Raw genomic sequence first — 14,827 nt, 5'->3', positions numbered from 1 at the left:
AATAGAAGACCGAGGGGATTTAATAGCAACCTTCAACTATCTGAAGAGGGGTTCAAAAGCGGATGGAGCTGGACTCTTCTCAGTGGGGGCAGGTGACAGAACAAGGAGCAATGGACTCAAGTTAAACCTCCCTTGCTGCAGGTCAAATATTAGGAAAAACTCTCTCGCTAGGAGGATGGTAACACACTGAAACAGGTTATCTAGACAGACTGAGGACTCTCTACCCTTGGAGGTGTTTAAGACCTGGCTAGACAAAGCCTTGTCTGGGATGATGTAGTTGGGGCTGGTCCTGCTTTGAGCAGAGGGGTGGACTAGATGTGACCTCCTGAGGTCCCTTCCAACCTTCATTTTCAATGATACTACTCCTCTCAGCTTGGTGTCATCTGCAAAAAAAATTTCTAATGGAGGTGTCAACCCCTTTGGAAATTTTGAATAGACATGAAGACCCTTTTGAATTGTAAATGTGGGTCTTCACATACTTTTGATTGATCACAGTCATCTTTTGCAGACCCCTTAGATAGAGTCTGTGGAGCACAAGTTGAAAACCACTCATCCAGACCAACACTACTTTGTTACACTCTGCCCACTCTGCTGAAGCAAAAGCAGCAAAGCATATAAATTCCTTACACTAAAACTAACAAAAATGGTTTCTTTCACATAATTTTATTAGATAACTTCAGATTGGTTTAATTTGGGGCCCATACTTTTAGGTTCATCCATCAGGCCCAGAGATAGGATGAAGCAACGCAGAAAAGCAGAATGGAAGATTAACATCTTCATTCCTAGAGTGAGCAGTGGGTGCTTAGTGGTACCGAGGGCTGAGACAAAGCAGGGCCTCAAAAGGAGGTATGGATTTAAAAAGTGAGAAGATGCCCAAGGAAAGCAGAAGAAACAAGGAGAGGGGGAGAGAACAAGGGATCATGGGTTGTAGCCAGCTAATATCTATTTACTTGCTGCAGTTTTGCTAGCTAACTGAGCTGCAATTGCACGTAGGTCATGCATAGTGGAGGGGTAGTGGCACCATCTAGTGGAAGGAAGATGGAGAAAGAAGAGGCAGGCTGGAGAAGTAGAACCTTCTCGGGAAAAAGAAGGGCTTAGGAAGGATGGAGAGCTCCAGGCAACACTTTAAGCTGAGTGCAACACCCTCAGTGTTACTTGTGCCTTGTGGCAAAGTGTCAAATTTGTCCTGCAAGGCCGGGGGGGCAGCGGGGGGGGGGCGGCCAGATTTCTAATTTTAAGACCCAGAGTGCTCAGTCTGAGGCATCACAGCTTGCACTACAAAGCATGGCACCCCTACCAACATGCTCAAATACAAGGATTTGCCATCGTGTCACTTTGCCTGCACAATAGATTGATGCCCACCTGCTCCATTGTTGCTTCATGAAGTTCGTTCAGATTCAATGTATAAATACCTTCCTCGGTTCCAAAAATAATGTATTGATCTATAAAAATTGAAAACACCTGGTTTAATCCAAAAGCGGAACACTGGTTTTTTAGCAGACAGATTTAAAATACAAAGGGGAAAGCGTCCCTACCTTTTGTATCTGGATGTATCCATGATGTTGCACAGTTAATCTTCAGAGGGCAGCCATCAAATACTTTTGAAAAACATGCTCCCATCTAAAAGACACCAAAAACTTGAGGCTGAAACAAGTCTGCAACATACAACACCTGTCTTTATCAGAATTGAGCAGGAAGTTAAGACAGTTACACACTAGGGGCATGTGAAGCGGTCCCTATTCAATTCGGATTCGGCCCAAATCAGGGACAGTGATTTGATTCATTGATTCAGATCACTGTCCCCGATTTGATTTGGCCGAACACGAACCTGAAGATTTTCAAGAGGAGACTGGATAGGTACCTGGCTGGGGTCTTATGACCCCTCCCACCCCCAGTGCTTCTTCCTGCCCACGGCAGGGGGTTGGACTAGATGATCTGTGTAGGTCCCTTCCGACTCATTGAGTCTATGATTCTATACTGATTTGGAGAATCAGTAATTCAGACATAGACGCAGCTTTAAATATTTTTCTGCTTATCTTGAGGTAGCAGGTGCGGCTTGTGAATGCTGTGATGCTGGGGCGCATGGAACATCCTACAGGAGTGGGGGGGCCCCTCCATGTGCTCGGTGACGAACCCAGAAGTGGACCGGAAGAATATCTGGTCCACTTCTGGGTCTGCAGGGGAGTGCGCTGGGGGGCCCTGCCACAGGGGAACCCTGGGTATCTCCCCATACCCAGGAGGCACCAGTTGCTGAGCTGGGAGGGTGCAGGGGGCTCCCCAGCGAACCCAGAAGTGCTTCTGGTCCACTTTTGGATCTGCTGTCAAATGTGCCAGGGAGCCCCCCCGAACTCCTGTGGGACGCTCCATGTGCCCCAGCATCGTAGCATTCACAAGCCCCTGCTACCTAGAAGCATGTAGAAAAAACACGTAAAATTGTCTCTATGTCTGAATCTCCAAATCTTTCTGAATCAATTCAGAGGGTTCCGATTCAGTTCAGGGAGATTAAAGGGTTCTCCGATTTGATCCAGAGATCTGGCCACTGAATCGGGGCGAATCTCCGCCGAATTGAATCAGGAACCAAAGTTTCGCGCAGCCCTATTGCACAAATTACAATCTGTCTTTCTTCAAAGACACAAATGTATTTTAACATGACCTGATGCAAACTTCTTCTCCAAGAGCACTACAATACAGCCTCCCAACCTTCCTGTTTTTACTGGGCTTCCCCAGAGGTCCACAAACAGTTTTCCAAAACTACATGTACAATTTTAAGTGGTGAAGTTGCAAGACAAACATTGAAGCCTTTTGGTGATAAACAGTATATTAGTATAGTAAAAGCAAAATAAACCAGAATCTGAAATAAAGTACTTTTTATGAACAGTAAGAGATTAATCACTGGAACAAACCAACAAATAAGTGATAGATATCTGCAGACTTTTTGAAAGATATTTTCTACAAGTTTTTAGACTCAGAGTGGGAATGTCCTGATGAAATATAATGGCCTCTGATTACAGATGAGTGATCTAATAGTCTCTTTTGACCTTAGATTTTCTGAATTGAAATAGATGATTAAAAATCTCATTTCAGATCAAGTAACATTCCTTACCAGCACCTCTGGTGTTGGTGGCAGGCCATTGATCGCCGGCCTCTGTGGAGAAAGAAAAATTGTGAAATGCTTCCCACTTGTTAATTTACAACAGCACATTAGGTTTTCAGAAGTACACTTGTCCGTGAAATAAGGTAGGACTCAAGTGTTATAGTACTCAATACTCACCGGAAAGTCTCGCTTATCTTTTTTCCGTGGCAGCTGGGGGATTTGTCCAGAACCTTCTGTATTTTCTTCTATGAGTTTCATCATGCTACCTCCATTTCCTGAAACAAATCCCTAGTGCAGTTTAATGCGTAGATGACAACACAATTAAATGCATATAACATTGCTACCTAAATGCTTCTCTCTCTTCTCTGTTTTATGCTACAGAGGATAACAGAGTTTGGAAAGGTACCATATGTGCATCTCAGCCAGCTGAGCTTTTGCAAGGAGCATGCTACCAGCAGTTATGGAAAGAAACCCATATTTGCTGCCACTTCTTGAGCCAAAGGGGGATGGAGCCAGAGCCACAGCAACATGCTCAGGGCACAAGGCAGGACTACCTCTCACTGCTCCACTAGACTTCTGGGGCCACAAAGGATAGTATCGAGTGGGTCTAAAAGAGAGTCCATTCAGCATCCCTGCACTAGAAGAAAGGTCTTCAACATGGTCTTCCTGATGCCAGGACTCACCGGACCGCAGCATACATGGAAAGAGAAGCTATACTTAAGGAACTACACCTATTAAAACAACTCTGTTTCAGATTTCTTTTTATGGGAAACAAGTCCCTTTTTGAATCATGAATTTCTTTTATTTACCCAGGTCACTGTATCGAGTCGTAAGTAATCCCGGGCTGCTGATACTGCTGGTGATACCGATGGGGGAAGGCTCAGTTTGTGGCCCACACACTGGAATACTCTGTCTCCTGTGAGCTGAGGGGGCTCTGTTTTGGGAGTCAGGAAAATGCTTTATTGTCTGACATCTCTCATCGTCCAGAAGGTTTTCTTCGGGGTAACTGTTTATCCTTGGCTGCAACAGATGGGATATGTGAGGCTTTTAATAGAAAGCAAATAATGGTATTTGGAAGCATGAAATCACCACACATTCATTAAAAGGCAAACAGCTTTTACGCAGAAGATTTATAATCATTTTAAGAACTGACAGCAGAATAATTTAGTATAAAGAGCTGTTCCTTTCCTAATTGATTAAGAAAAATATCGGGGTACTGCCAGAAAGAAAATGACTTTCAGGATGCTCCACCCACACAGCTGGCCCTTTCAAAGAGAAAAACCTCTAAAAGCCATTTGAGCACACAATCTACAGAGCCTGATGACATCCACTATAATCCTAAGGAGATCAACAGGATGGCAGAGGGTTCAAGTCACTGTAAAACAAGGCTCCTGCCTGAAGATGCCCTCCCATTTGTAGTGATCAAGCCAACAGGTTTACAAACAGACAGAGAACACCAGACTGAAATATTGCATCACACAAACTTTTTCAGTCCACAAACTCTTTTTTAAAACGTGGCAGTGACTTACCTTCGGAGGTAGTGGAGGTGGCCCCGCTCGCTTTAGGGTTGATCTAAAACAAAAAGGTGTGGTAGCTTCTCAGATATTTATATAAGCACAAGCACAACTAGGATTGCTTGAAACAGCAAAGCCTGGGACGAGGAAGATGAGATATGTGCACAGAACAGAGTGACCTCTGGCAGCTTCACACAGAGCCGGGTTAAAGTAGATATACATAGGAGGATCAGGAGAGCCAGTTAATATTGATTAGTGGTGATTTTCTTTTAATGAAATGCAGCCTTTTCACAAAGATGAAGTGAAAAAACCTCTTTGAAATGAAGTCTAGTTGAAATTAGCAAAATTAAAATGAATGTGAAGACAGCTACTCTTGACACTGTGATCCTCTCACACTATTTTTATCTCTAGAAAAATCCCTCCCGACAATGAAAATGCTGCATTTCTGGCTCAGCCAGTGAGTCATGTCACAAATCAATGGCTTCTCAAATTCCTTAAGGTCACAAGGAATTTGTCTTGTAGAATTAGCCTAACTTCTACTGAATGTTTGATTTGAGCAACTAAAAAACCACAGCTATTCGGCATGGCTTGTAGTTTTTTTCCAGAACAATTAACTATTGGAAGAATAGGGGCACTACATATATGCTGGCAGAGCTCTGCAGGAACACTTGTACCATAGTGGGCTGTACTTGGCCTGACCCTTATTAGTTAAAGTATCCTCTCAGTCTCATGTCAAGCCTCTTTAAAATAACAGCAGATTCAGTGCTCGCTCTAATAAAGTACCACTAGGGAGAAGGGAGGAGAGTTCTGCTTTTATGTTGCTCTACTCCCATTATCTTGATGCTCAAATAGAAAAAGGCGTGCATTAGTTATGAGAGCAACTAGCCTTTTGCTTTCATGAGTAATAAAATCACTTGCAACATTTTAAGAAAGAGATTTTGCCAGCACACTAATTGCTTAAAGAAAGCCATAAAGAATAAAAAACTCAAAATGAAGGAGGTTCACACTCACTCTTCAATATCTTCACTGCCATCGCCAAATTTTGTAAGCGGTCCCCTAGGCAAAATGTTTATAAAAATAAGAGGCCCACTTTAAGTTGTAAAGATCTGTTCAGTCAAATTTCATCATTGCTGCAGGTGTTTCACACTATAACATCCCCCATCCCATTACAAACACAAAATACCTTTTTTCTTCCCCACTGTATTCTGCCTTGGTTTTTTGAGTCTGCACATTTTTTCCCCTAAAGGAATAGTGATTTACGCTCTCTTACGTTTAGACACTGCTGTGCAAATACCACAAGCTAATCTCAGACCTCTCTCTACCAGATAATATTTAGATCATGTTGCAGTGCCTAATGACACGTACAGACAAACAATGGAAGATGGAGAAAGTTAGTAGGAAAAAAAAAATGTAGAAAAGTTTTTCTGCAGAAAACTGTAGGGAGTTTCCCCATTTTCATGGAACATGGCAAAGTCTCTCACAGAGCATTTTGCCATTACAATGTTGAATACCTTTTTGTTTCCAACCTGATGTAGAGTCAAAAAGCAAAGTGCATAAAATTCCATGAACTTTAATTAAATATTTCAATTTTGAAAAACAACGCAATGAATTTCAATTTGTCTCATGTTTGCGGCTTTGAAGAAAGCCAAGTCATAAACATTCAGTTTCTCACAATCCAACAATAATACCGATGCTCCTGTGTCTATGGAGAGAATAACTTTGCTCCCCATATGTCTAACAAGCCCCTATTATGCCAGTGAGTTTAGGGAAGGCCAGGCCTCTCCTGCGAACAATTCTGGAGGCGTGTGCATGTACGATTTACAGCTTTCCCTTGGGACTCCAGATATCCACAGCCCAGTAACCCCAACATGCTTTGGAAGAGTACAATTACAACAGAGAAGTGGTACAGGAATTTTATTTTATGTTTTTTATGATAAAATAGGGTAGAACACCAAAAGCAGCAGACACACACCAGTATTACAGGCTCCATCATTTATGAGTACCTACTTATCCAACCCCCCTGCAACAAGCATGTTTCATGGGGTTCCATGACATGTGGATCCATTTATATAACTACTGGGAAAAGCAGATTTAAAAACCCTGAAACTTTGCATGTTAATCATCTGCCCTGCAAGCTACTTCTGATAGGGACCAAAACACCTGCTAGAGGCTGAGAGTTGTAGCGGGGAACAGTAGCCACCTAGTCACTGCCAGATAGGAACCACTGACAACAATTCAGTCATTAGCATTAAAGAAAGTGCACAAAATATTTTAAAAACTTAAGCTGAAGAGAAGAAATAAAGATCCCCTCTACTCATTACACAATACAATTATGCAGTTAATTGAGCAGTTAATATAGACTGGTTACACATGTATATTAACTATGGTGCCTTGAAAAGGTCCAACCAGCTATAAGGTTCTTGCTGGAAAATGTGCAGAGTAACTTTATAGCTGGTTTCTATCCAGCTTTAATTTGCACATGTAGCCTGTGCCTCTGCAGCCCTATCAGCCCTAACCAGGGGGGTCCACGTGCACCTGTGAGCACCCAGATGATGCTGGCTCCCACCCACGGGAGCACATGCACCCGCAGCTGGGAGCCCCATCAACTGACAGGGTCTCCAACTGTGGGCATGTACCAACTGGTCTCCCCGCCACAGGGTGCATGGTGTGCCCCCACAGCTGGGAGATCTCAGGAGCTGGTCTGCCAGCCATAGGAGCCTGTGGGGTGTCCCTGCAGCTGAGAGCCCCATCAGCTGAAGGGGTTCCTGGCTACGGGAACTTGCTTCTTTCCAGTGCACAGGGAGCCCAGGACCATGCTCCCCTTGCACTGGTAATAAGGTGTGATGGAATCCGATCTGCGATCCCACAACAGTTTCATAGTTTCTAGGGTCAGAAGGGACCTGAGCAGATCATCTAGTCCGACCCCCTGCCATGGCAGGAAGAGCACTGGGGTCAAATGACCCCAGTAAGGTGTCATCAATCACGCCTTCTGCCATGCAAGTGTGGCATGGCAGGACATGCAATTGTGTAGATGTGCCTTTACTTGCCTGTGTAGAGGGGCCCGAAGTGACAAACTGATTTGATCTCGCATAAGTACAAATGGTGCTTTGTCCCATGCGTATAAAGCCAAGCCCCGAGTCATGCTGTAAGTCAGTGTTATCTCTGGCATAAGCTAAACCACAGAAAAAACAGCCGACCCCATTTCTCAAACCAGCCCTTTCTTTACATTTATAGTATTACCAGAATTCCCTGGCTCAGAAGGGATAAGCATTTCCTGTTTATCTTCCTAAACAGAAACTGAACTCCAATTAGCGGCAGACGAACTCATGGTCCTGTGACTTTGCAACTGCTCCCCCTTTCAGTCAGAAATGCTGCTTAATAAAGAACACAGCTACTTCCTGATTTATGGCCTTTGTTGCAGCTGCCTGTAGCAGCATTTGATGCCGTTTTATTACATTGCATTAGGCAACAGCGCCGGCACTAGGAAATCAAATTAAAACCCACAAGGTACTTTTGAAGGGCTGGGAGTTCACTACTGGGAAAGCAGAGCTCCCAGAGTGCTTGGCTTCCCCAGGGCTTGACCCCAGACACTACAGCTGCCTGCACAACACCCCAGGCAGACATGCAAGGCTCTCCAGCGTTAGCCAGGCAGGGCGATGCAAACAAAATGAGGAAAGGGGGAAGAAAAGGGCTCCTGTTACCAGGGAGAAGGGCAGGCAGGGCCTAGAGCACTTCTGTGACCCTTTCACTATCAGAGGAGCAATAGTGGGGAGAAAAGAAGAAAAAATGTCCTACACTTCAAAACAATGGACTCATAAGCGTACGTGACAGGCTGAGCTGCCGGGGGAGCTGTAATGTCAGTGCTGAGCTATACACAGAGGTTATCTGCAAAAAAAGTAAACACCAAAGTTTATTGTACTCCGACTGCCTCCACATAAAAAAGAGAAGAGAGGCCCTTCCAGCCAGACAGGGACTGAGAGCCCCAGAAAATGACAGGCTTTTGTGTTCATCTGGAACTTCACTAAACTTGCCTCTTTTGGGTTGTAAGTTCAAAGAGATCACCTTAAAAAGGCAGGATCTAGCTAGTCTGCAGCAAAAGGCAGCTCCTTACAGCTACCTGGTTTAAGTCAGGCCCTGTCTTCAGAAGGGCTGTGCTGCCTCGCTTCAGGATTGCCTTTGGCACGCAGCACACTAACTTGACCTTTTCTTTCCTTGACATTTTAAATCCCAAGTCATTAGCTGACTATATTACAGAACATACTGCACTGATAACAGACACAGCACAGAAGCACTCACATAAACACATCTGAAAGTATTAAATCAAAGTCTCTGAAAGCCAGTTCTTCCTTTACTTACTTGCAAAGACCTGACTTTAGCATTCTGCATGAGTCTTGCAACAGAACGCCACATCCCAACCACCAAAGCAGTGCAGTACTGCAAGGCCAATGCAGAGCCCTGAACTGAGCTCTCTGAAGGCAACTAAAAGAAAAACTGCTTTCAGTTATTTCAGTGAAAGTCTCTACATTTTCTATATATTCCACCACTGACTCAGGAGCTCTCTCAGACGAAAAGAAATTGTTCATAGATGCTGTTCATCTTTGAAAGGGATCAGAATGCACAAACATGGTAGTTCTTGCTTATGAGCTAACTGGATAACAAGGACATTATCTTAATATTATACTTAATATGAGCTCTACCTACATTTTGGTTTTACCTTGTCAAAGGAGATAACCATTCAAACACCCTCCCACCCCCGGCCGCCCACCATGATTTGAAAGAATACTTTCAAGTGCAGCATAAAGACATGGCAATGCCACTGAACTATATACTTACTTGCTGCTGCTTCCACCATCAACAAAAGGACTCCAATGTGAAGCAAAGTCTGCACCTCCTGCCACAATCTGAAGATGCAGAAATTTCAGTTCAACTTTTTTTTGTTTTAAACTTACTTGAAAGAAAATGTTCCCTAACACTTCCATAACAGTTCTGGAGCCAGGGAGATGCCCAAGAACTACAGAATGACTCAAAAGCAGTGAAAGACCATTCAGATTCAACTTGTGTTTTATATTCTGATTATGAAGTACTTACTCAACAAAAATACCGAACATAGAGTTGGGCTTGAAAACTGCAGCTGGAAAAAGTGTCCAGTACCAAATGGGTGACATATGGTACTGAAGCAAAGCTCTCTGAGATAAACTCAAAAAGGAGAATTTTTTTCATCTACAGAACTAATACAAGGCAACTACTCTCAGAGCCCAAGCATCCCAAGAGATTACACTGTAGCTTCCAAAACTTAGGGGAAGTACTTCCAGTAGAGACTGGGAAAGTATGAACACCGCTGGTGACACCTCTTCTGAAATGATATGTACAGTTCTGGTTCTTTATGCTCAAAAAACAAGCAGAAACTCAAACTGAAACCAGTTCAGAAAAGGGCTACTAGAATGATAGGGAAATTAAGAGCCTATCTGGGGAGATGAGACTAAATCACCTTTTTTTTTTTTGTTTAGCCGAGCAAAATTAAGACTGAGGGCTTTGATGGCAGTCTCAAAATACATCCGAGTTGGAAACACAAAGGCCAGAGAAGAGTTATTCAAACTAAAGGACAATGCTGGCATTAGACCAAATGTGTATAAACTAGCCATGAATACGTTTAGGCTGGGAACGATAAGGGTGTTCAGAGAAAGGCAGTTTGGGAGCAGCTTTCTAACTGGAGAACTGAACAAAAAACTAGCTAGTACTAAGCTGGAGCTTGATCAGCTGATAAGAGGGGCTATATGACATAGTTGCCTGCAACAGCTGGGGACTGAACTCAATCACCCGGTCCTGTATTCTCATATTCCTAAAACTCCAGCTCTCTGAGGGCTTGTCTGCTTCATACTCTGGCCATCACAAGCAGGGGTCATGTTGCCCTTTTACTGGAGGGCAGCAGCTCCCAGTCCCCTGGACCATTTTCACCAGTGATGGGTAGAGGAGCTCCCGAGGGATGTTGTTGATGCAGCAATTGTAAAAATTAATGTGGAGTCAATAAAATTAAGATTTTTGTCAGGAATCAGTTCAGTTGGATTCAAATGCAGTTACTTCCCACCCCACAAAAAAGTGTTTGTGCTGTTGCTGTTTTATATAGACTGCTTGGGGCATTTGTCTCCCTATCACTTGTGCCCCTCCCAGACATGGACATATTTAACATGACAAGGACAGGGATTATTACTGGTGGTGCTCAGTGATGAAGCCTCCAGGGTGCTAACCTAGGAACAATTGAGTGTCTGAGAAGGGCCAACCTGGCTAACTGGAATGTAGCTTCAAACAGCTGGATCCCAGTTTTCATTAAGAGCTGAGTTACTACATCTCCAAATGAAATCAGTGGGAGCTGCTGGCACTCGGCATTTATAAAAACCGAGTCCAAGTCCACAGACACTTTCCTCCAGAAGAATGCGAGTTATCTGACCTCAAGTAAACAGATTCCATTGAAATGAAGTAAACCGATAACTGCTGCAAATCAGAACAAATAGCAAGGGGCACAGAATGAGGCAAAAGGGTCTGGATGCGAGATGGCTGTGCTCTGAACCAATAGCATTGGGAGGTGGGGGGATCTGAGGATTCAAACTCAGAATGCTCTCTTCACATTCCCGAATTAACTGGTGCATTTCATTTATCATGAGTAAGACCCTCTTCTGCATGAAGCATAGAGGGCAATTCATTCCCTCCAAAAAGTCCCGATTGTCTAAAAACCAAGACTTGCCTTCCCATGACTCCTTATGCTTCTAATACATGTTACTTAGCAGAGTTGAGGCATCAAACAATGGAGACACTGTGATTATAATGCAAGATGGAAAACCAAGCACATATCTTACCATTTCATCCCGAGCTTCTGTTTCTTTCCGTAAGGGAGGCTCAAACTGCAGCTTGTCAACTGAAAAATATTACATTTCTACATTAAAACATGTAACATGCCAGTGACATGCTCCTAAGCCTATTAAAGCAAGAAGCATATTGTAGCAGGCAAAAAATCCCCCATATGTCACAAAGTTACATAGAATTTCATTTTAATTTGGCTATGAAATTAGACTTTTTTTTAATGGAGTCTTCAATTGCTAAATGCTTAGACTTGTGGCGTAACCACCCATGAAAAGGAAAGTAAAAGTACCATTAAGAGTTTCTGTTTAACCTAATCTAAAATGCAACCACTTCAAACCTAATCTAACCTAACCAAATCTAAAATGCAGGTCACTTCAAATGTACATGAAGGAGAAGAAAAGGGGTTTGAACAATCTGTTCTCTAAAAGTAAAAGAATATACTTTACCATAATTACTTAAAATGGAAGGTATTAATTAGTATTGCCAAGGACAGCCCACTCCTCCAAAATTTCAACCAGGTTTCAATTTTCATTTGCAAGCATCTGAGTTTCAACACAGCCTACAGTACAAAGGCCGTGAGGGTCTGATTTGGTTTCAAGAAAACTCGCTCACTCTGAGGATAACACTATCCAAGTCATCAGTACAGATATGACCACAATAGCTGAGGCATCCTGCTGTCGTCAAGAAAAAGACTAGGTATCTAGCATGAAAACCAGCAAGAAATTAGAATGAGACAAAATGTAACTGAGAGTTGCATAATTTTTCTACACTTTCCCATTTTAGAGGACAGCTAAGGCATCTGTGTACAAAGATGCTCTAGCAGTACAATCTACTTGCTCTTCCAATTGAATGCTTCTATTAAATTATTATTTTTGGTAATGCAAGTAAACATTTAGAGTTTGACATAACACCAAGTTGGACAGAGACAAGGCTGATGATAAGAGGCTCCATCAGCAATGACATGAAATGAAATAGCAGAAAAGTATGCAAGTTTTAATTCTGGTTTTAGAAGAATATTATGGAGGTTTCTTACTTCTGTTTTTTCTTAAGACTGCCAATGGCAAGAGTGGCTTTCTAACGTCTATAATAAAATAATGATCCAGGCATTTTCCACCAGTCAAAATAAACCACCACCACACTATGGGAAAAGTGCATTAGAAACTTACAATTTATCTCCGACGCCGTTCTTTCTGCTCTAACATTCCTGTTTGTAGAGCGAATTGTATGGCGAATAACAGAGTGGGGCTGCAAGAGTTAGAAGCAGATCCATTACAATGAAGTTAGATGGCCCTGAACATAATTCTGAGACAATAATCAATCAATAAAGAAAATGCAAAAACCATTAAAATACGAAGCTCTCAAGCAGATTTCCATTTTTTAGCCAGAACACTTCTTTTGCACATGCATAAGGCCCCATGTTCTCTGTAGCAAGCTCGACACAACTTACATGGCAAGGCCTCCCAGCTTCTACAGCATTACTGTGCTGCAGACTAAACTGTAATTGTTCTTGAAACTACGGAGAAGGGCTCCCACCAAACCAGTGTTTTAGTTTACACAGTGAAAACGGAGTAAGTTTTCAACATCAGGCGCTCCAAACTGGAAAAAAATGCAAGTAAGCCCTCACCTCAAAATCATCATCATCAGCTTCATTGTAGTGTGCGTGGTTGTCAGGATTATTCACTTTGTCCAACAGCTCGACTGCTAGAGATCTTGAAAGACCAGGTTGGCCTACAAAACTATGCTACAATCACAAACAAAACACAACACATTACCATGTTCAGCTTTTAGAAACGTCTCTTCCCTGAGCCCCCAGTGAAAGTACCCCAAATCACTATTTTTTTTTATGAAACTTCATAGCACCAACAGTTTTCAGCAAATCTGACTATTTGTTTAATGTCTCTGAGGCCAATACGCTTCCAACATACTGTGTCAATTTAGGTTGCGCATGATGGGTCAGCTGTAAATCAGACATTAAGCCCCAGACATACTCGCTTGCTTAACTTCACACACACGAGCTGTTCCAGCGAGTTCAATGAGACTTTTTATGTAAAGAAAACTCAGTTTGTGAGTAAATCTGTTCTAAATTTGTGTCAGGGTGGACAAATATCCCATCTGTGTAGTGATTTCCACCAAATCTGGGCACCATTTTCTAAAAGGTTTGTCCAGTTAGGACAAGATTCATCTTGGTGTGCAGGCAAAGATCGTGACACCAAATACAATCCTTCACTTTTCATGCCAGCTGATTTTCATGTTTGCTGAGTTTTCACCATTAAGCACGTGTGGGACAATGAGCTAATTAAACAGTCCTCATCTGGCACACTAATGACCTGTACGCTCTTTGAAGAAATAATTTCTTGGTGCTGCTACAAGATCTAACTTTTTTTTATATATAAAAGATACTTACAGTAAGAAGCCTGTCTGCTGTTGGTCTCTTCTTTGGATTTTTTGTAAGTGCTATTTTCACAAAATTATGGAATGTTGATGACCTTTAAACAAATAAGGCAAAGCTTGATTTTTATTAAAAAGTATTTAATTTTAAGTTTTCTGGAAAGGAAACAAATAGTTCATTTGCAATATAGTTGATACACAAGCTATAAACTTCCATCTGCTGAAGTAGATTCTTGCTCAAATATCCCAAGGCATTTCAGATTTGTACCATCCTGCTGCTCAGTTAACTAGCAAGAGATTTGTGCTACATTCACGTGAGTTACAATAAAAACATTTTGAAATAGCATATTTACTAAGCTCAAAACAGATATTGTCACTGGAAAAGTGGTCAAATGCCAGACTGCAACTGAATTCTTCTGGAATTACACAGCTGAAGTAACAATAATGCAGTGAATTACATACACCAATAACCCACAAATCTAGGGAAGTCTAGCACTCCTATTCTCCCAGGTCACCAGGAAGAAAATACAATGCACAATAGTGAAAGATCAGGAGAGAGAATCAGCCCCTTCTTTTAAAACTTAAGGTTGAAATATTCAAAGCAGTTCAGATGATTGAACACTACACCACTTCCTTTTAAAATAATGCAAGACTGAAGGCTGTGATCCCTGGACATAAAAGTTTTGCTGTTTTTGTTCTGTTCAGTATATCTTTCAGAGGATGTATTTAAATCAATTGTGGTCATTCTTCAAGACATATTGCAATACGTATCCATCTTTTCTCCCAGGTGTTTGAAAGTGAGAGAGAATTGTGGGGGTGAAGGTTTGTTGAAGGAGTGATAGCCATGGCAGTGGGTTGGACTGAACTCTACTACTGTAACATGCTTTTAAGCTATGGTAAAGGTGTGCAGGTTTATGGACAGGTCCCCTAAGCATATGCACAAAACTAAAAGTTACTTTGGATCAAAAACAGTTGG

General features: G+C 42.3%; 1 protein-coding gene across 3 annotated transcripts in view; it reads right to left on the bottom strand.

The window, feature by feature from the left end:
• Positions 1–14,827, bottom strand: part of MAP4K5 (mitogen-activated protein kinase kinase kinase kinase 5) — a 137,242-nt gene that overhangs the window by 35,156 nt on the left and 87,259 nt on the right. For 2 of the 3 annotated variants that reach the window (XM_019518363.1, XM_019518365.1), the window contains 12 exons: positions 13,868–13,949; positions 13,088–13,204; positions 12,630–12,708; positions 11,460–11,518; positions 9,442–9,509; positions 5,620–5,664; positions 4,624–4,666; positions 3,904–4,114; positions 3,272–3,369; positions 3,104–3,145; positions 1,536–1,620; positions 1,363–1,442 (listed from right to left, as the gene is read on the bottom strand). In XM_019518363.1, coding sequence (XP_019373908.1) covers positions 1,363–1,442; positions 1,536–1,620; positions 3,104–3,145; positions 3,272–3,369; positions 3,904–4,114; positions 4,624–4,666; positions 5,620–5,664; positions 9,442–9,509; positions 11,460–11,518; positions 12,630–12,708; positions 13,088–13,204; positions 13,868–13,949 — 1,009 coding nt within the window. The remainder of the gene's footprint in view (positions 1–1,362; positions 1,443–1,535; positions 1,621–3,103; positions 3,146–3,271; positions 3,370–3,903; positions 4,115–4,623; positions 4,667–5,619; positions 5,665–9,441; positions 9,510–11,459; positions 11,519–12,629; positions 12,709–13,087; positions 13,205–13,867; positions 13,950–14,827) is intronic. The other variant, XM_019518364.1, reaches the window with a different exon arrangement.

The sequence above is a fragment of the Gavialis gangeticus genome, unplaced genomic scaffold (genome assembly GCF_001723915.1).
Source record: "Gavialis gangeticus isolate Ggan-Ray unplaced genomic scaffold, GavGan_comp1, whole genome shotgun sequence".
In the NCBI taxonomy this organism is placed as follows: Eukaryota; Metazoa; Chordata; order Crocodylia; family Gavialidae; genus Gavialis; species Gavialis gangeticus.
This window is presented reverse-complemented; position numbering and strand designations above follow the sequence as displayed.